The following is an 18748-nucleotide window of genomic DNA, read 5'->3' on the forward strand; positions in this document are numbered from 1 at the left end:
CTGTACAAGCTGGGGATCACGTCTGGCCTGTGGCTCGTCAGCCACCCTTCTATATAGACTGTGGGGTGGAGGTTCTACTTTTAGTCAATAGAAATCTGAGAATTCATCCCAAACTGTTCGATGGTAATAAGGATAGAGTAATGTGCTCTGGCTCATAAGCCGTGAATTATTTATCCTCTCAGCAGCCTCTGAGAGAGCTGCTGAGTGCCCTGCACACTTCCGTTCTGGCTTCAGGCTGATGCTGGGTTTAGAACCAGAGCTCCCAGCTGGACTCCCGGCCTGGCCTCTGGGTGGGCACCCAGGAGCCCCGGGCCAGGGCCAGACCCCCGTGAAACAGCTGTGGTTCCGGCTATCCAAGTCCCAGGGAGTGTGAGGTTCAAGGTCGTGGGGGAAAGTACCGCAGGGCCGGGTCCTCACCCGCCATCCTGCTCTCAGCCACCTGCTTCCTTTCTGTGTTTCTCGCCATTTTGCTCCACTGAGGCCCGGCCGTTACCCCGCGCCCTGCACAGCCCGTGACCGGCCCCCATCTCCCCTCCATCCCAACCATCAGAAGTGGACGGATGGCAGCCCAGCTCCGTGCGGTGGGGTGCCCCTAACAGCCGCACTTCCTGACACTGTTCACCTCCTTGGGGCGACCTCCAGGCAGCACCAGAGCCGCAAGCACCCCAGTTCTTCCTGCCTGTACCCCCATAGCCTCTCCCTCATCAGCTCCTGACCCCCCACTCTCAGCCTCTCTGGAGCCCATCTCTCATCCACCCCATGATCCCAGCCAGGGGGCCCCCGCATCTCATCCAGACACACGGACACCACTGCAGCCACGGCCTGTGTCCGTCCTTGAACATGAGGGCCACTTTCTAGTCAGGCCACTGTGATCTCTCTGCAGGCACTTAGACACAGCTTGAGGTGCCAGTGGTGGCCTGCTGACCCCCCAGGCCCAGTGCGTCCCACCCCAGCCCATCATCCACCCCCGTCCTGTATCAGCCAGGCTCTTCTCTGTCCCGGGCCTTTGCGTGGGCTGCTCCCTGGCCTGGGCCTGAGTCATGGCCATGTCAGCTCCTCAAACAGGCCCTTCTTGGTCCCTGCGGTAGCCCTGACGCATCCGTCTGTCTGTGCGCTTATGAGTGTCACCGCCTGTGACCGCCTCGTGTGTGACGTCTGTCTCCCCCACTGGGATGCGGCCGTCCCGCGGAGGGCCCTGTCTGCTGGGGCCTGCTCTAACCTCTGCCTCCAGGCACCATCTCTGGCCACGGAGATTCTGGAAGGATCTTGGCCCGGCTGTCAGCTGGAGCTGCCTCTGCAGGTGGACAGGGAGGACTGGCCTTCCAGGCCCGCAGGGCCAAGCGAGACATGGCCCACCTCCCCCTCGGCCTGGGCTTTAGAAATTGGGCAATGCACGTGATGGCGTGCCCATGGTCAAACACGCAGCTACGCGCACCAACATGGCTTCACCTGGTGACGTGGGAAGCTGGCTGGCCGCTTGCTCTGTGTCTTCAGTGAGGCCACACTGCCTGCCTGTGGGTGTGGGTCACGTGCGGGGCCTGTGGGCAGCCGCCTCCGAGGGCCACTGCCGCGGGGTGGGGTAGCCAACCCTGCAGGCTCTGTGCTCTGTCTTATATGCACAGACGTGTTCCATCGTGACTTCAGAGGGAAGCTGGCGCTCAGCGTACCGCTGGGTCACTTGGTTTGGGGGAACCTGGCCCCCGTTTATTTGTTTGTTTCCGACAGAGTGACCGCCTCCTGATCAGAGGGGGGAAGATTGTGAACGATGACCAGTCCTTTCACGCTGACCTGTATGTGGAGGACGGCCTGATAAAGTGAGTTTCTGCCTCTGCACGGTCACCCGTGTACACCTTGCGCACACGCTGCCCGGAAGCTCACTTCTGGGTGAGATCCGCGTGAATGTTTCTTTCTTTCCCGCAACCTCGTCCCCTGGAGACAACTCCAGCCCCTCCCGCGCCTTCAGCGAGGCCTTGGAGAGGAGGACGAGGCTTCCTATTTCTCTGTTATCACAGCTTCAGTACCTGTGGGCTCACAGTAGGTGCTTAATAAATGCTTATTGACCACACTTTTTCGTTTCTCTGCTCGCGTCTGTCAGGCAGCTCTGGCCTCTGGTCAGCAAGGCCACGATGGACACCTAAGTGGCCAGCTCAGGGTGGGATCCTCCGTGCTGGCTGTCCTGAGCCCTTGGGGCTGGCTTGTTCCCTAGCAGTGTTGGGGGCGGGTCCAGTTAGGCCTTGGCTGTATTGCCCTTTGCTTCCAGGACGGGAGCCCAAGGGCAGGTGTCCCAGCTCCACAGCGTTGCCAGGGGCCCCATTCACATTTGCTCAGGGCTCTTCCTAACCAGTGGAATCTCTGTTGCTTTCAGGCAAATTGGAGAAAACCTCATCGTCCCTGGGGGCATCAGAACCATTGATGCCCATGGACTGCTGGTCCTGCCAGGCGGAGTCGATGTCCACACGCGGCTGCTGATGCCTGTCCTGGGCATGACCCCCGCCGATGACTTCTGCCAGGGGACCAAGGCCGCCCTGGCAGGGGGCACCACCATGATATGTGAGTGTCGTCCGTGGGTGCGGGAGAGTCCGTCACAACTTTGGGCCTCTGGCGAGTTTGCATATCGCAGCAACCACTTTCTCTGGTAGAGTTTTCTCAAACTGTTTCTCTCTTTTTTTTTTATAAGTTATTTATTTTTTATTGGAGGATGATTGCTTTACAGAGTTTTGCTGTTTTCTGTCAAACCTCAACGTGAATCAGCCGCAGTTCCCCTTTACTGCACTCACTCTGAGAAGCCCTGAATGGCTGTGCCCAGCCCGGGTCCTCAGCCTGAGTGTGCTGCCCTGGCCAGCGCTGGAGCCCTCCTGGGGTTTCCATGGGAATGTGCCCATAGTTGATTATTTCCTGGGAAGCCAGCAGCTGGCCAAGGTCCTGGTTTGGAAAACCCAAGTGCCTTGGACAAGTTCAGGGGTTGCGTTGCCTGAAATGTCAGACACATTTGCCCCTGAGCCTCACCCCCTCTGAGGCTTGGTTTGCAGAAACTCGTGTCTGGAAGAGCTAGACAGTGGAGGTGGTGTTTTAGAGAAAGAATGATAAAAATACTGTTATCGGATCAACAACCCCCAGAGGCCCCGAGCCAGGCGCAAGCACCATTCTGATGTGCCCCAGCTCCATGCGTGGCAGAGAAGCCCAGTTCACAGCTTGTGAGGGGTCCACTCCCCACTGTAAACTTGCTCGTGGTCAGTTCAGGAGCCTGGACAGGAAGCCAGCGTTTAGCCCCTCTCCTTCCCTGAGACCTCTCAGCTCCACAGCACCAAGGGCAGGCGCCTCCGCTCGGGCTGGACCTGGTCCAACCCTGGCTGCACCGTGGCCTGGTGGTGACCTCAGGCAGTGCATGGTTAAACGTCAGGTTTCCCTGCACAGTCGGGCAGGAGGCAGGGAGTGGGAGGGTGGAGCAAGCAGGGGCCCATGGTTGCCAGGCTGCATGCGGGCACATGGCGGGCGCTGCCACTGCCTCCCGGGAAGGGCTGCTCTGGGTGCTCGAGGCGACTTCACAGGTGACGGGCAGGTGCCACGGCACCCCGGCCCGGTGTGGCTTACTGAGCTATGAAGTGGCCAAACCCAGCAGTGGTCCACCCCCTGGTCTGATGAGGGAACACTCTCATTTCAGGCCCTTGGTCCTGCTGGTCACGGGGGGTCTGGGCCAAGCGGGACGCCCTCCTGGTTGCATCTCCCGCTGGTGCCGAGGTGTCAGGCGGGCTGTGAGGATGGAGGTGCTGCAGGCATGGGCTGGCCTCCGCAGGGCTGCAGCCGTGAGCGCCTGCAGGATGGCGGCCTGGGTGTGCGACGGAGCCGGGGGAGGTGGAGGGGCCCATGTGAGGGGTGTGCGGGGAGCACAAAGTCCACCTGTAACCCCGGGCGGGCGTGCCTCCCACCAGCCACCCCTCCCAGCTCTCTTCCTGCACCTGGCAGAGGTTGTGAGGGGTGCGGACCGTGGATGCAGGGTTGCTGACGGGGCCGGGCGGGCAGTGCGGTGTCCATGTGCTCTCCCTGATTCTCCAGGGTGGGAGGGGACCCTCCATGGTGTGCGTGGTCAGTGAGGCACAAGGGAAGCCAGCCCCACGCGCCGCTGTGGGCAGGCTCGCAGGTTCAGCACCGTGGACAGCACCCCAGCCCACCCCCGCCCGCCAGGCGCACCTCACTCGGGCCAGGCTCTTTGGGGTGCATCCTCTGGGGACCGAGGTCCTCCTCTCTGCCCAGAGAGGCTGGGGACAAGGGGCAGGATGGACAGACAGTTCCCAGCAGCCGCAGCCCCACATAAGGCTTGAGGTCTCTCCTCTGCTTTTCTCAAACGTGCCTCCTGGTCTGCTGGGAGCACGAAGCCAGGCTCCCTTGGAAACCCAGGCGGTTCTGGTGGCCAGAGTCGGGGGCTTAGCTGCGCACGCTGTCCCCACAGTGGACCACGTGTTCCCCGAGGCGGGGGTGAGCCTGCTGGCAGCCTACGAGCAGTGGCGGGAGCGAGCGGATTGCGGGGCCTGCTGTGACTACTCCCTGCACGTGGACATCCCCCGCTGGCACGAGAGCACCAGGGAGGAGCTGGAGGCCCTGGTCAGGGACAAGGGTGAGCAGCAGGCCGGCCGGGCGGAGGGGCTGCTGTGGGGCCTGCGCTTCTGGGGCCAGGTGAACGCTGCATCCATCCAAGTCCAGGGCAGGCAGCCAGGCGAGGGGTAAGTTAGAGCCATTCGAAGATCTGCTGGGCTGAGAGGTCAACTGTGCCCGCATCTGGGGGTCGTGGGCCCCAAGGCTGTTCTCTTAACAAGAGGACGCAGAATCACAGCTGTCACCATGGTCCTCTTGTGGCTTGGGCCTGGGGGAAGGAAAAGCGTGATAAACCTTCTTCCCCTGAAGATCCTCTGGAAGGAGCTGCCTTAAAATCATAGTCCTCTACTGCTGCCTCAGCAGAAACAGGGCGTTCAGTAAACAGGCTTAAATAGTTTTTTAAGTCAAGAGCCCTGAAGCTAAAACCACATCAAAGTTTATAGTGGATTTGAAGAAAAGTTAAGTGGATGTTGTAACTGACCTCTGGTGATCAGCGTTGGGTGTGGTCTCAGCTCACAGCCGGGAGTGGAAGGGCAGGGTCAGAGCGGCCGGCAGGGATGGGACTGGGATGGAGGTGCTGGCGTCAGAATCCGGGCCAGGCCAGAGGCTACTGGTCTCTCAGCCCGGGAGACAGTGCGCCTGCCCCACTGCATACCTGACAGACACAGGGAGGTTTCCTCCAGGCCATTTCCCCAGAGTGATGGACCTCAGACCCATGACCTTTGGCACTTAGGAGCCCTCACCCGGAGGCAGGCGGGGGCCTCAACCAGGCAGCAGCTCTGCCTCCTGGGTCCTTCCCTACCTGGCCTGGGGGCCTGCAGCCTGGTGGCTCAAAGCAGAGGTGCAAACGGGCCCCCCTCCCCCGAGCAGCTGGGGCAGGGGGCAGTGATGGGGGGCTGTTATTGAGGGGGAGTGATGGGGTGGGGTGTTAGAGGCAGTGGGAGGTTAGTAATGGATGGGGTGGGGTGTTAGGGGCAGTGGGGGTGAGTGATGGGTTGGGGGTGGTGTGTTAGGAGCAGTGGGAAGTTAGTGATGGATGGGGCAGGGTGTTAGAGGCTGTGGGAGGTTAGTGATGGGGTGGGGTGGGGTGGGTAGTTAGGGGCCGTGGGGGTGAGTGATGGATGGGGTGGGTGTTAGGGGCTGTGGGGGGTGAGTGATGGGGGGGTGTTAGGGGCAGTGGGAGGTTAGTGATGGATGGGGCGGGGTGTTAGGGGCAGTGGGGGTGAGTGATGGGGTGGGGTGGGGTGTTGTGTTACGGGCCGTGGGGGGTAGTGACAGTGGGTGGGGTGTGTTAGTGAGGGGTGTGTGGATCCTCACCTGCTTTGCTGCTAGGGAACAGTTGGTTCCTGACCTCAGAGTCGAGGAGCTAGATGGGCTTGGATGTCTCCGCCCCAGTCTGGGCTGGTCTGGAGTATGTGGGGCCGATGCCCAAGGTCTGCCAGGCCAGCTGGTGAGGCCGTTGGGAGAGGCCACCCTCACCTGGCACCCCAAATGCCAGGGAGGTTCCTGGCATCCGACTCCTCCTGCTTCCCCCCAGGTGTGAACTCCTTCCTGGTCTTCATGGCGTACAAGGACAGGTACCAGTGCACGGACGGCCAGGTAAAGCCGGAGCCAAGGTGGGGGGTGGGGGGCAGGCGGGCTCCGCGGGAGCTGGGGGCGGGGCCTCAGCCCCACGTGATCGGCCTGCGTCTCCCCAGATGTATGAGATCTTCAGTGTCATCCGGGACCTGGGGGCCGTGGCCCAAGTGCACGCAGAGAACGGGGACATCGTGGACGAGGTGGGGCTGGGGGGGTGGCCCCTGCCCTTGGCCGTGCGGGCGCAGAGCCACAAACCCGGGGGAGGGGACCTGGAACTGGCCAGGGGGATAGCTAGCCCAGGACGAAGGTCAGGCAGGTGGGGTGCTGGGAGCCTGCAGGCTCTTGGCCACAGCAGGTTTTCCCCCATCCTCACACGTCTGATCTTAAATTCTCCAAAACCGAGGTGTGGCTTCCTGGGGTGTGAGGGGGCACAGAGGCGGGTTCCTGTGTCCTCTGGCCCAGGACTGGGCCCTCTAGAACTGTTCCTTCTGCCCACGGGCGCACCTGTGGGGTTCATGGCCCAGTTCTCAGCTGAGGCTGCTGCCTGGGGAGGCCCTGGCCCTTCTGTCCATGCCCCACCTTCCCCGCAAGCCCAGGCCTCTGCCCCCACTGTTTGCCCATCAGCCTCAGGGCCCACAGGGGCAGGGCGGCAAAAAGGGGCATGGGGGAGCTTCCCAGCCGCCTGGGGTTCTGGCGGGGGTCACACACACACAGCTCCCGCCCTGATGTTCCAGACCCGCAGAGAAGCTTCCCGGGACCCACTGGCCTGTCCGACTCCCAAGTTTACCAGGAGGCGGGGACACTTGGGAGGGGCGTGTGGGGTTCCAGGCAGTGCGTGCTGCCTGTGTCTCCAGGGCGGGGGTCTGGGCCGGCAGGAGGCACACCCCACGTGCAGGAGGGTGGGAGGGGCCTGCTGGGGGAGGGGCTTGTTTGGGTCAGCTCCTCCCCCGTTCTCCACCCCGAGTTCGAGTTTGTTCACACTGGTGGATGCTGTGCTCAGACCTGGGGGTGAACCAGCCTGAGGCGGACCCACCCCTGGCTGTGCAGAGCCCCCAAGCCCGCCCCATGCATGCACACCCCGGCTGTGAACGGCCCCGTGCACACACCCGCTGGGGAAGCAGCTGTAGGAGAGGCTGGGGGGCCTGGTCCTCACTCAGGAGGCCTGCCACCCTGGGCGCCTCCGGCCCTCTGCAGCCCTGGGGCTCCCTCGTCTGTAATTCGGGGAGCCAGAGTCACCCCCTTCAGAGCTTGACCCCTCTCCTCCTCCCGAGATCTTGGGGTGGGTGATCCTGGGGTCTCAGGGTCAGGCGTCCAGGGCCATGGACCACGCCGCACAAGGCCCTCTGGGGCCCATGCTGCTCCCAGGCTGGAATGAGGTGTGTGTTTAGGAGCAGAAGCGGCTGCTGGAACTCGGTGTCACTGGTCCCGAGGGCCACGTGCTCAGCCACCCTGAGGAGGTAGGTGCGAGCCTGCAGGGGTGCCTCTCAATGGGCCTTCGTCGGGGGCGGGCTGGGCCCCCTTCTGGGCAGGACTGTGACTCCTCCATCCTTGCATGGGGGTGTGAGTCAGGGCTCCCGGCTCCCTCATCACGGGCCATGCTGAGACCTGCGCATGAGGCTCAGAGGGCGGGAGGTCTGCTCTGGGGTGGTGTGGGCCAGCACCGATTGAGGGCTGGAGCTCCAGGCCAGGGTCCCGGCCCCCGGGTGCCCCTCTGGGCCCAGCATCCGTGGGTGGCCGGTGCATCGTGGGTTCACTGTGGTCAGGAGCCCCAGCCCTCACGCAGCCTAAGCAGCCCATCTGCAGGTGGAGGCTGAGGCTGTATACCGTGCCGTCACCATCGCCAGGCAGGCCAGCTGCCCCCTGTACATCACCAAGGTCATGAGCAAGGCCGCGGCAGACGTGATCGCCAGGGCCAAGCGGCGAGGTGGGTGCTGGCCGGGGTGGGGAGGGACTCGGGGGTCGCTCCCGTCCACAGCCCCCCGGAGTGGTGCAGCCCAGCCCCACGGGGACGCAGCGGCCCTGCCGGCCTCCTCAGGGGCCCTCTTGTGTGAGGGGCACGGATGTGGCCCGTGGGGGCGGCCTGAGCCTCCCTCTTGTCCAGATAGCAGTGGGACCTGACAAGGGGCCTTGAATCACACATGGGGCTAGGGGCCCTGTTTGCATAGAAGTGAGTGTCAGAGCTGTACTGTGTGTGTCTCTGAGTGTGGAAGGGTGTGTGTGTGTGTGTGTGTGGCGCTTAATGTGATATGTGTCTCCATGTGGGTGTATGGTGAGTGTGTGTGCTTACATGATATGTGTTTCTGTGTGTGTGTGTTGTATGTGTGTGTGCTTATGTGATGTGTGTCTCTATGTGCAAATGGGGTGTGTGTGTGGTGCTGATGTGATATATGTCTGTGTGAGTCTGTGTATATGGTGTGTATGGTGTGTGCCGTGTGCTCTGTAAGCCTGCACCCTCGGGTCGTGTGAGGAGCCTCGCCCAGCTGACCCTCGGGCCTGAGCTGCTGCTCCCTGGACACCTCCCAGGAGGGGCGGGTGTGGGTCTGGGGCCGGTGCCGTCTGGCAGGACGCTGGGCCCTGAAGGAGGCAGGTCCGTGGCGGGCGGGGCAACTGGTGTGTCTGTGCCCCTGCAGGGTGAGGTGGGGGCAGAGCGGCCCTGCAGGAGCCCCGGGTGGGGAGCAGCCCTCACAGCGAGGAAACTGAGGGGCGGTGGGCCTGGTGGCGCGATGGGAGGCCTGGCCCAGCCGGGGGGGGTGTCCCACGGCCATGGTGCCGCTCACGCCTCGCTGCAGGGGTGGTGGTGTTTGGGGAGCCCATCACCGCCAGCCTGGGCGCGGACGGCTCGCACTACTGGAGCAAGAACTGGGCCAAGGCCGCCGCCTTCGTCACGTCGCCCCCCGTCAGCCCGGACCCCAGCACCGCGGACCACCTCACCGCCCTGCTGTCCAGGTAGGGAGCCCCTGGTCCTGCGCCCCTCAGCTGCGGGGCTCTCCCCAACCCTGCTGTCCAGGCAGCAGTCCCTGGGCCCCCTGTCCAGGGAGCCCACACCCACCTCCTGGCCCCGCTCTGCGGGCACACTCCGCCCCATGGCCGGGCGTGGGGTGGGGGTACTCGGGGAGGACAGGCCCCTGGACCCCCGTGACCCCAGCTCTCCACAGCGGGGACCTCTCGGGGAGGACAGGCCCCTGGACCCCCGTGACCCCAGCTCTCCACAGCGGGGACCTCTCGGGGAGGACAGGCCCCTGGACCCCCGTGACCCCAGCTCTCCACAGCGGGGACCTCTCGGGGAGGACAGGCCCCTGGACCCCCGTGACCCCAGCTCTCCACAGCGGGGACCTCTCGGGGAGGACAGGCCCCTGGACCCCCGTGACCCCAGCTCTCCACAGCGGGGACCTCTCGGGGAGGACAGGCCCCTGGACCCCCGTGACCCCTGTGTCCACAGCGGGGACCTCTCGGGGAGGACAGGCCCCTGGACCCCCGTGACCCCAGCTCTCCACAGCGGGGACCTCTCGGGGAGGACAGGCCCCTGGACCCCCGTGACCCCAGCTCTCCACAGCGGGGACCTCTCGGGGAGGACAGGCCCCTGGACCCCCGTGACCCCAGCTCTCCACAGCGGGGACCTCTCGGGGAGGACAGGCCCCTGGACCCCCGTGACCCCAGCTCTCCACAGCGGGGACCTCTCGGGGAGGACAGGCCCCTGGACCCCCGTGACCCCAGCTCTCCACAGCGGGGACCTCTCGGGGAGGACAGGCCCCTGGACCCCCGTGACCCCTGTGTCCACAGCGGGGACCTCTCGGGGAGGACAGGCCCCTGGACCCCTGTGACCCCTGTGACCCCAGCTCTCCACAGCGGGGACCTCTCGGGGAGGACAGGCCCCTGGACCCCTGTGACCCCTGTGACCCCTGTGTCCACAGCGGGGACCTCTCGGGGAGGACAGGCCCCTGGACCCCTGTGACCCCTGTGTCCACAGCGGGGACCTCTCGGGGAGGACAGGCCCCTGGACCCCTGTGACCCCTGTGACCCCTGTGACCCCTGTGTCCACAGCGGGGACCTCTCGGGGAGGACAGGCCCCTGGACCCCCGTGACCCCTGCGACCCCTGTGTCCACAGCGGGGACCTCCAGGTGGCCGGCAGCGCCCACTGCACCTTCACCACCGCCCAGAAGGCCGTCGGCAGGGACAACTTCACGCTGATCCCCGAGGGCACCAACGGTGTGGAGGAGCGCATGTCCGTGGTCTGGGAGAAGTGTGTGGTGGGTGCAGACGCAGGGCCGCGGGGACCCCCACGGGAGGAGAAGTGTGTGGTGGGTGCAGACGCAGGGCCGTGGGGATCCCCCACGGGAGGAGCTGGCGGGACCACAAAGGGAGGCCCCTTGACAAGCAAACTCACCTCATGGAGTGGAGCTTGGGGCGGGCGGGCTCCAGGCTGTCCCCACCCCAGTCCATTCACCCCGGGGTCCCCAGACGTTCTGCTCTGGTCCCCCGGAGGAGACTCAATGCAGCCAGGCCCTGCCCTGGTCCCGATACACCAGCCTGGGCACAGGGGGTCCCTATACGCTGCAGCATCTCCCCAGGAGGACCGAGGTTCCCCCAGACGTCTTTCTCACTTGGGGCCTCCACCCCCGCACCCCCAGCCCTGGCCCTGAGCCCTCCCCCTGGGCAGAGGCCCTGACCCCATGCTGCTGGTCACTGCTGGGGGCCAGTCACATTCTCTGGGGACAGATGTCATTGTGAAAACATCAGAGTTCACTTGCCCACAAAGTGAGCGTGGAGACGGGCTTGGTGCCTGAGGAGAACCGGACCTGCAGGCCTGACTGAGGCACGCTGCCCTCGGCCTGGAGGGCAGCCGCGTCCACACGGGGCCCAGAGACCAGACCCTGCGTGTGGCCAGGGAGGGGCGCCCCTCACCCCGCCTTCTGGCTTGTCAGGCCTCAGGGCAGATGGACGAGAACGAGTTCGTTGCCGTGACCAGTACGAACGCGGCCAAAATCTTCAACTTTTACCCGAGGAAGGGGCGGGTGGCCGTGGGCTCCGACGCCGACCTGGTCATATGGAACCCCCGGGCCACGAGAATCATCTCTGCCAAGAGCCACAACCTGGTGAGAGAAGCCGGTCCCCCGTGGGGGGCCAGCTCGGGGTCTGGCCCTGCACCCATCCTGGATGTCCTGCGACGGGCAGGGCCAGCGGGGGCGGGGGACCCTGTCTGCGGGAAGAGCTCACCTGCTTTGCCCCTGGGAGACCTGCCCAAGGGGCCAGGGGTGCAGGCGCAGCCGCCCCCTCGAAACCGTGACCCAGCTGAGTGGACACTTCCCGCCGGGGTCCTGGCTCCAGAGACTCTGAGCAGTGCTAAGGCCTCCCGAGGGCTCAGAGGGCCGCTGTCCCCCCAGAACGTGGAGTACAACATCTTCGAGGGCTTGGAGTGCCGCGGAGCCCCCAGCGTGGTCATCAGTCAGGGCCGGGTTGTGCTGGAGGACGGGGCCCTGTGCGCCACCCCCGGGACCGGCCGCTTCATCCCTCGCAAGACCTTCCCCGACTTCGTCTACAAGAGGATAAAGGCCCGCAACCGGGTGAGCCTGAGCTGGGCGGGCGGGGCTCTGAGGCTGCTCGTGGCCAGCCTGCCCCTGGCCGCCCTGCTGTCAGAGAGACACAGAGGCCTCACTGGCCAGAGCAGTTCCTCCCCCACGTTCATGGCCAGGCCGCCCACGTCACTGCAGAGTGCGGGCGAGAGGCCAAGGAAACCCCGAGTGGCCGCCCCCAGCCGAGCCCAGCAGAGGTCGCCCAGCATTTCCCTGGAGCAGACCTGCCCTTCAGTGAATTCAGGAAGGAGAGCAGGACGCTCAGACAGCATCCGCGAGCCCTCACCCTTCACCGGGGCTTGGCCAGCGGCCCGCTGCGTCCAGCAGGATGCAGGGGTTTGTTCAGACCCTGCACACACTGCAGGCGGTTCACGCGTGCACACGGGGGCACACAGGCCCGGCTGCACATGCACGCGCGGTCACTACACGCGTGGGTTGGCTTTATCTCAGCCCCGTTCGCACCTGTCGAGGACGACTGAACTTGTATTTGGAGGGACAGCCCCCAGGCAGGGCTGGGGCCGGCATCGGCTCCTCCCCAGGGCGGGACCAGAGGCCACCCTGACACGCAGGCGCGCCTGTCTTAGGCTGCCCTGCTGCACCCCCACCCCCACAGACCTGCCCTGGGCATGCCACCCGCCTCGGGGCTGGGGGGGCATGCATCCACACGCATGGGTGGACACCCCTGGGGTTGGGGGACCTGCCCTTGAGCCTGGGGCCGGCTCGGAGCCCCTCACACCCAGCCCTTCGGCCCCCAGCTGGCGGAGATCCACGGCGTGCCCCGAGGCCTGTACGATGGGCCGGTCCATGAGGTGGTGGCGCCCACTAAGCCGGGGGCCGGGGCCCAGGCCCGCATGTCCTGCCCCGGGAAGATCTCCGTGCCTCCTTTCCGCAACCTGCACCAGTCGGGGTTCAGCCTGTCCGGTGAGTGGAGCCTCGGGTGCTCGGTCTCCTCGGTGCCTGGGCCCTGAGGACTGTGTCCAGCCCCCCAGTCCTGGCATCTCACAAGGAAGGGGGCTGGGGGTCGTGGGGGCTCACCTGCAGCCGCCCGCCCGAGCCTCTGCTTTCAGGGTCTGGGCTGTGGGGTGTGGATTTGCAGGGAGGCGCGGAGCCAGGCCTCCCTGCCCACTGGGGGCCGACCCAGCCCCTGGTGTCCAGTCCCCGCCAGCCTCCAGGATCCAGCCTCGTCCTGAAGGCTGGGGCCAGCCCTCTCTCATCCCGGGTCGAGACCCGGAGGAGGGACACTGGGGCTGGCCTGGCCTGTGCCCCTCCGCACAGGCTTCCCGGCCGGCCGGCTTTGACCTGCAGGCTCCGGCCAGGCACACCCGGCCTCACCAGCCTGCTCGTCTGAGGCCTCGGTGGGGGAGCACTTGCGGGGGGCGCCACCAGGCCGGCGGGGTGCGCGGGGGCTGCAGCCCTGGCCTCGGGGCGCGGCGGGCGGGCCTGCGTCCCCAGCGCCGCCTCCACCCCGCCGTCCCGCAGGCTCGCAGGCCGACGACCACATCGCGCGGCGCACGGCCCAGAAGATCATGGCGCCCCCTGGCGGCCGCTCCCACATCACGTCGCTGTCCTAGGTGCTGCCGCGGCCGGCCCCCTCCCGTCCCCGTCCGTCCCTGAACCCACTCTGAAAGGTGCTTGGCCTTCCCTTCCCCTCCCCAGCACCTCTCCCCTTGGGGTCCCACGGCCCGTTACAGGGAGCCCCCGCAGGAGAGGCTGAACGGGCGAGGTTTCACTGCCAGGGCGGGCAAAGGGGCTGGGCATGCTGGCGGGGGCAGCTCGGGGGCCCCGAGCCCAGGGGCCTCAGAAGGCGAGGACCTCCAGAGATGCCCAGGACGGAAGGCGGGGGGCGTGGTGCCCTCGTCCCCGCCTCGAGTCACCGCCCCGGGGAGCCCCCAACTCGGCTGCCGTCCCGGCCCCGCCCGAGCTGCTGTGACTTCAGGGGCCCAGAGGAATGCCGTGCGGGGCAGCTGCACTTCTCAGACTTCCCAGGGACCAGACCCCCACACCGTCCGTAGAGCCCTTCCTCCTCCAGGGGCCCTGGGGGCCCGGAGCTGAGTGCTTCCTTCTCCTACGACGTGTGTTCCCAGTAGTTGATTAGAGAAGCCATCCTATGTGCTGAGGGCACTGTAGCCAGGAACCTGCATGCCGCCCGCAGCCCAGCGGCCCCAGTCCCGTGAAACCGGGTTGATTAAAGGCATCTGGACTGGAAGCCACTGGTGTGTGGAGAGCCCCGACTTCTCTGCCTCTACTCCATCCCCCAGGGGTTCGTGTGCAGCACCCTCGGGAACACCCTGCAGCACCCTGGTCCTGCCTCTAGATGGCTGGGAGGCGGACCACCAGACAACTGCAGGGCCGGCTGGGTCTGAGCTGTGGGCAGGGGCTCTGCCTCGCACAGGCCTGCAGGTCACAGAGAGCCAGACGCCCAGAAGGAGAGGAGCACTGGGGGGACCCCTACCCATGTTCCAGTTGGTGGGCACAAGCTGCCCAGCAGGGCTTGGGGCAGTACAGCACGTGGGGAGCTCACACCTCCAATGGGCAGCGGGGGGAGGAGGCGTGGCCTGTGTCTTGCCCACTTACGGCGGAGCAGGCCAGGGTTCTGATCCAGACCTGCAGACGGTGCTGCCCCCAGAACCTTTCAGAAGATGGAGCTGCTGGGCTGGCCTCCTGGCCTCAGCCTTGCTCATAAAAGTCCTGCCAGGTCTGTCCCCCAGGCATGGGATGCTCTCCACCCCAAGAGCACCAGAAAGGGTGGGCAGCACCCCCTCACGCTGCCAGCCTCTCTGGGGCGACCCGGCCTCCAAGCCCAGCCTCGGCCCCACTTTGAACCCGGGTCTCTCAGGCGCCGTGCTGAACTGGGCGGCCCCCGGGAAGGCCCGCCCTGTGGCCCCTCTGCTCAGGGTGGTTTGGTCACTGTGACCTCAGCGCTGGACTCCTGGGGCTGCACTGAAACCAGCATTCACTGCACCAGCGTCCCCTTCCCCAGGGACAGACAAGGCGGTCAGGGGCCAGGCCACACCCACAGGCCGGCCACTGACTCAGGACACAGGCACGCTGTCCCGTAGGGCCCCAAAACGCAGCTGAGATGTGCACAAACCGCGCACAGAACACCGCTTTCCACACGGCCCCAGGCGCCCGGCTCCCGCCTCCGACATCACCAGGGCTCCACCCAGAATCTCTGGGGGCTGGCGCCACCACCGGGGAATTCCGCGGCTCTGCCCGCCTCCAGACCCGGGCTCCCCAGTGCCCCGGGGCCCCAGGTGGGCTCCCCAGTCTGGGTGAGGGGGGCCCGTGAGCTGCTCCAACCTGGGGCGTTCCAGTCCCGGCTGTTTTCAAGGTTCTGTCCTGCAACCCACTCCAGTGTTCTTGCCTGGAGAATCCCAGGGACAGAGGGGCGTTGTGGGCTGCTGTCTATGGGGTCGCACAGGGTTGGACACGACTGAAGCGACTTAGCAGCAGCAGCCCTGCCCCCAGCAGGCTGCACCTCCACCCCAACCCGACAGTGGCCTCAGGGTTTCTGGGGCAGGAGATGGGCATCCTCCCCAGGCCAAGGACCAGAGTTCTGGGAGGCTCTGGCCCGGCAGGAACTCCCCAGGTCACGGACGTGCATTCTCTGCCCACGGCAGGCACGGAACACGCAAACCAGCCGACACCAAGTGGTTATCACGTTGTTTTTCTCAGAGGTGGAAACTATACAGAAACACGGCGGAGATGACCAGAACGCGTGTGTCTATAAAACGCTCTTCAGGCCCATGCCCCTCCCCCGAGATGGATAAGAACTGGGCGGACCCCGGCCACCAGCAGCAGGCTGGCGGGGGTGGGTTATGTACAGCGGGCGGGGCAGGACCCCAGAGGCCCCCAGGAGAGCCTGGGCAGGGGCTCTGGCCCCCTCCACCGTCACGCGGGGGGCGCCCACCCTCTGTGCCCCCTGCTCTCAGCCACATCGGCAGCCTCTTGACACCACGTGCCCCCGAGGGCCGGAGGGCAGACCCGGCGGTCAGACCATCCGGTGCAGTCCACCTGGGTGCCAGGAGCTGCCGGCCTGGGCCTGGACGCACTGCACAGCTCCCTGGTAAAGTCGACGCTGGGCCTCCGGCCGCCCCGTCCCTGTGAGGGTCCCAGGTCTCCGGCAGGGCCTGAGTTGACTCCACAGGCAGCGGACAGGGGCGGCCTAGCTGCTCCCGGCCGAGGGGCAGATGGCACCGCAGGTGGGCAGGGCCGGGCGCACGCCCTCACTGTCCGACGAGGCCTCCACCACGTCCCCAGGCTCGGGCGTGGGGCCCTGGCTCCGCTTCAGCCTGGGGAGACACATAGGGGCTTTATGCAGCCTCACCAGTGGCCCGGGGCATGGTTCGCTGGCCCAGGGCCTCTCCGGGGACTCCCGGGGTGCACCCCCTCAGGAACACGGCCTGGGGCTCCACATGGACCACTCCCTGGCAGAAGCCCCTCTGGCCACACCGGCTCAGCAGGGTGTGCGGGCACATGCGGCATCTAGCCAGCCCCTCTGCGGGCTCTTCACAGCCCTCGGGCTCAGCTCAGTAGGCTGGTGGGTCTCAGCTGGTTTCCAGCCAGAAGCTAAAAGGAAGCAGGTCAGGAATTCTGGAACAAAGTGCTTGGCCGAGTCCTGTTACCACCCAGGCCTTGACCTCCAAGGTGGTGGCCAGTGTCCTAAACCAGGGTCCATGTGTCATCCTGGACCCGGAGGCAGGACAGAGCAGCAGTGAACCCTGTTCAGCTTTTAGACCAAGGCCACCTCCTCCAGGAAGTCCTCCGCATCTCATCGGCCCCTCCTCCCCCGGGCCCCACAGCACTGGGCCTCCCTGCTCCACCACAGCAGGTGGCTCAGCGCTTTGAGGCCTGTCTATCTCCCTGCCCGTGAGCCCCGCCCCTCCTGCCCTGGCCCCTGAGTGACTGAGTGAGGGTTTCAGGTTGGTGTAACAGCTGGCGCCCCTCACCTGGGCGGTGCGCCCAGGGTCAGCCCCCGAGACTCTGCCCGTTGGTGGAAAATGCCCAAGCTTAGACCTTAAAGTGCCAAGGAGCCCCTCCCCCGCAAGCCTGCACAGGGGCCTCCCCCTGCTCGCCCCCCAGGGCTGCTGCTTGGACTTCCTGAGGAGGGCAGGGGTCAGGCTTCCCAGCCCCACTGAGGCCATGTGCCTGCTGCGGCCAGAAAGCCTTGGCCCCGCTCCCCAAACTCCTCTCTGCCCCCGTGACCGGCCCCCAACACACACACTCACTTCTCTCTGTTAAAAATCACAAAGTCCTGCTGGATGGCATCGAGGCAATCCTGAAGGTAGTCATTCTCCTGTTAGAAAGACACGTGAGTGAGCCCTGCCAGCTTCCCTCGCATCCCGCGGGGAGGTTCCCAGGCGTTCCCAGTCTCCTTCTCCCGCGTGCCTGCCTTCTCTGCCCTGGCTCTCTGAGGAGCTCACTCTGCCCCAGGCAACCAGAGCGTATGGGGGCTGGGGTCTCCTGGGGACCCCAACTTAGCCAGTGACAGAGGGATGATGGACCCCCGTGTCGGGGCGGCCACAGGGTCTGTGGAGCCAGACTGGTCCAGGATCCACATCGGGCCACTCCTCCACACCCCCCACACACACTGGGTCCTCCTGGTCACTGGACCCTGGTCACAAACCCAGCTGAGGGTCTGCTTCCAGGACCTGCTGAAGAAGGTGGGCAGCAGGGGTGGTCTCGAGAAGCAGAGTCTCAACCTGGGGACTGGAGTCGGTCCCACAGTGGCCAGATCCAAGAAGCTGACGTCACAGGTCCCTGGCATGCAAAACCCTGGTTGCTGAGACCCTCGCCTCAGGAGTGTCAGGAGAGGGTGCAGGTGGTGGGTTTGCCTGGGACCGTGGGTCTGGGAGGTCATGGTTGGCCCCCTGGTGTCTGAGCCTCAGACTCAGGGCTGCCAGGTGGTAGCCCGAGGCGCAGCACGGAGATTCCCTGTCCGGCGGCCCAGACAGCTCGCAGGGGACCAGGCCGAGATGTCCGAGCCGCAGAACTTCAGAGGGCTGGACTCACAGCCACGAAGTTTCCTGCATCCAACTGAGGCTCTGATAGGGAAGGAGTGGGCCTCGGACGTGGGAGGGGCCCAAGAGGACGCTAGTGGGTGGGTTAGCCTGATACCCAGCACTCCCGAGCCTGTGGGAGGGCCCCACCCCGGCGGGAGAAGAGGGACCCCTCCCATTCCCGCTGATGAAACAGCAGTTGCCCCACACCCGGCCGCACAGGCTCTGCAGCCACGCGCAGCCCCAGTGGGCAGGCGCTGGACCTGCTGCTCTCACAGACAGCAGGACAGGCCTGGGAGGGGCTGGACAAGGGGGAGTCTGCCCTGCACTACTTGGGGCTAACTCCCTGCAGGAGCCCTGGCGTGACTGCGTTCTAATACACTGCATTTGGAAACCCGGAAGAAAGGGCGGCTCAGGTGAAGCAGTCAGAAGGTTCAGAGCGGCCTTGGAAGAATGCTGGGATGGGGTCAAAGGCTCAGAGATGTGGGGAGCTGGAGCGGCCAGCACACTCAAGTGTAAAGACCCACAGACCCCCCAGATGACCTCATTCTTCTGGAGGGCCCGAGGGACATGCCTTCCAGCCAGGAGACAAGGAATGAGCTGGTGGGGATACGGCTCCCTGGGGAAGCCCTGTGGCTCCCGTGTAGCTCGGGAGGATCTGCTCCAGGACCGAGTCCCCCAAAGGCCATGATGGGATCCCAGACAGAGGCAGCCTTGACCTCACTTAACTCAGCTGCCCGTAAGGGGGTGTACCCACGGAAACAGGCCTCCAGGCTGGAGAGGCAAGCAGGCCACCCTGACCCCTGGGATGCTGAGGGTGTCCGACCGATCATGGTGCTTTCAGGGTCAGAGGTGGACGGCCAGTGCTCACACATGCGTGCCTGCGTGCATGCACACACACACACAGATTCAGACCACGCATGCGTGAGCACCAGGCTGATGTCAGCCACCTGGATGGAGAGTTGCAATTCTTTTTCTCATTTCCAGATCGAATTAGGTTCTCAGACCTG

At 65.3% G+C, this 18748-nt stretch overlaps 1 protein-coding gene across 1 annotated transcript in view; it reads right to left on the reverse strand.

Moving 5' to 3' along the window:
- Window positions 1–15401: 15401 nt before the first annotated feature.
- STK32C (serine/threonine kinase 32C) overlaps window positions 15402–18748 on the reverse strand; it is a 74036-nt gene continuing 70689 nt past the window's right edge. Inside the window, exons 11-12 of the mRNA XM_055424380.2 lie at window positions 16968–17035; window positions 15402–16031 (exon numbers count right to left, since the gene is read on the reverse strand). Of these exons, the coding sequence (XP_055280355.2) occupies window positions 15905–16031; window positions 16968–17035 (195 nt within the window). The 3' untranslated portion in view covers window positions 15402–15904. The remainder of the gene's footprint in view (window positions 16032–16967; window positions 17036–18748) is intronic.

Source organism: Moschus berezovskii, chromosome 12, assembly GCF_049115385.1.
Source record: "Moschus berezovskii isolate FMDL1 chromosome 12, NW_MosBer_1.0, whole genome shotgun sequence".
In the NCBI taxonomy this organism is placed as follows: domain Eukaryota; kingdom Metazoa; phylum Chordata; class Mammalia; order Artiodactyla; family Moschidae; genus Moschus; species Moschus berezovskii.